The sequence below is a fragment of the Monopterus albus genome, unplaced genomic scaffold (genome assembly GCF_001952655.1).
Source record: "Monopterus albus unplaced genomic scaffold, M_albus_1.0 scaffold7564.1, whole genome shotgun sequence".
Taxonomy (NCBI): Eukaryota; Metazoa; Chordata; class Actinopteri; order Synbranchiformes; family Synbranchidae; genus Monopterus; species Monopterus albus.
Genome location: NW_018135417.1, coordinates 1 through 567, shown reverse-complemented (window position 1 = coordinate 567; position 567 = coordinate 1). Strand labels below are relative to the sequence as shown.

The 567-nt window shown below is 44.4% G+C and overlaps 1 protein-coding gene across 1 annotated transcript; it reads right to left on the bottom strand.

Moving 5' to 3' along the window:
• Positions 1 to 6: 6 nt before the first annotated feature.
• Positions 7 to 540, bottom strand: LOC109954379 (taste receptor type 1 member 2-like; the record flags this gene model as incomplete). Its single annotated transcript, XM_020589731.1, has 1 exon — positions 7 to 540. A coding segment is annotated over one exon (534 nt), but the record flags the coding sequence as incomplete, so codon positions are not given.
• Positions 541 to 567: the final 27 nt, after the last annotated feature.

Sequence of the window (567 nt, the reverse complement as noted above, 5' to 3'; positions counted from 1 at the left end):
TGTTTCATTGTAGGGCCCTGGGGGTGCATAACTATAGCCAATAAGAAGAAAGAGTGCCTGAGTAACAAATGCCCCAGCGATGACCAGCCATTGTCCGTTATATTTCATCCACCATCTGTAGAACTGTGGGAACTTGTTGGACATTTTGAAAACACAAACGATTTGAAAAGAGCGCACAACAAAACATGCTAGACAGACAGTATAGAACAAGATAAACGGAAAGAACCTTAGGATACAAAATGAAGTTGTTGGCTTACCAAAGTAAAAGAACACACTAACACTGCATAAATTAAGGCAGCCTAAAATTAGGAAGCACATTGGTCCCCCAGCAGATCTGACAACAGGGGTGTTGTAGTTGATGGCAAAGAGAACAGCCATAGCTAGTATGAGGCCTACCAAGACACAGGTCCAAACCATGATCAGGACAGACTCCATGGCTGTGAAGGGAATGTACTCCACCGACCGCAGACTGCACGATGTACTGCCTTCTTCAGACCATTCTGTCTCCTTACAGTTGTTGCACTTGTAGGGATCCTCTGTTGAGCATGAGATAGGGACAGTTTGTCA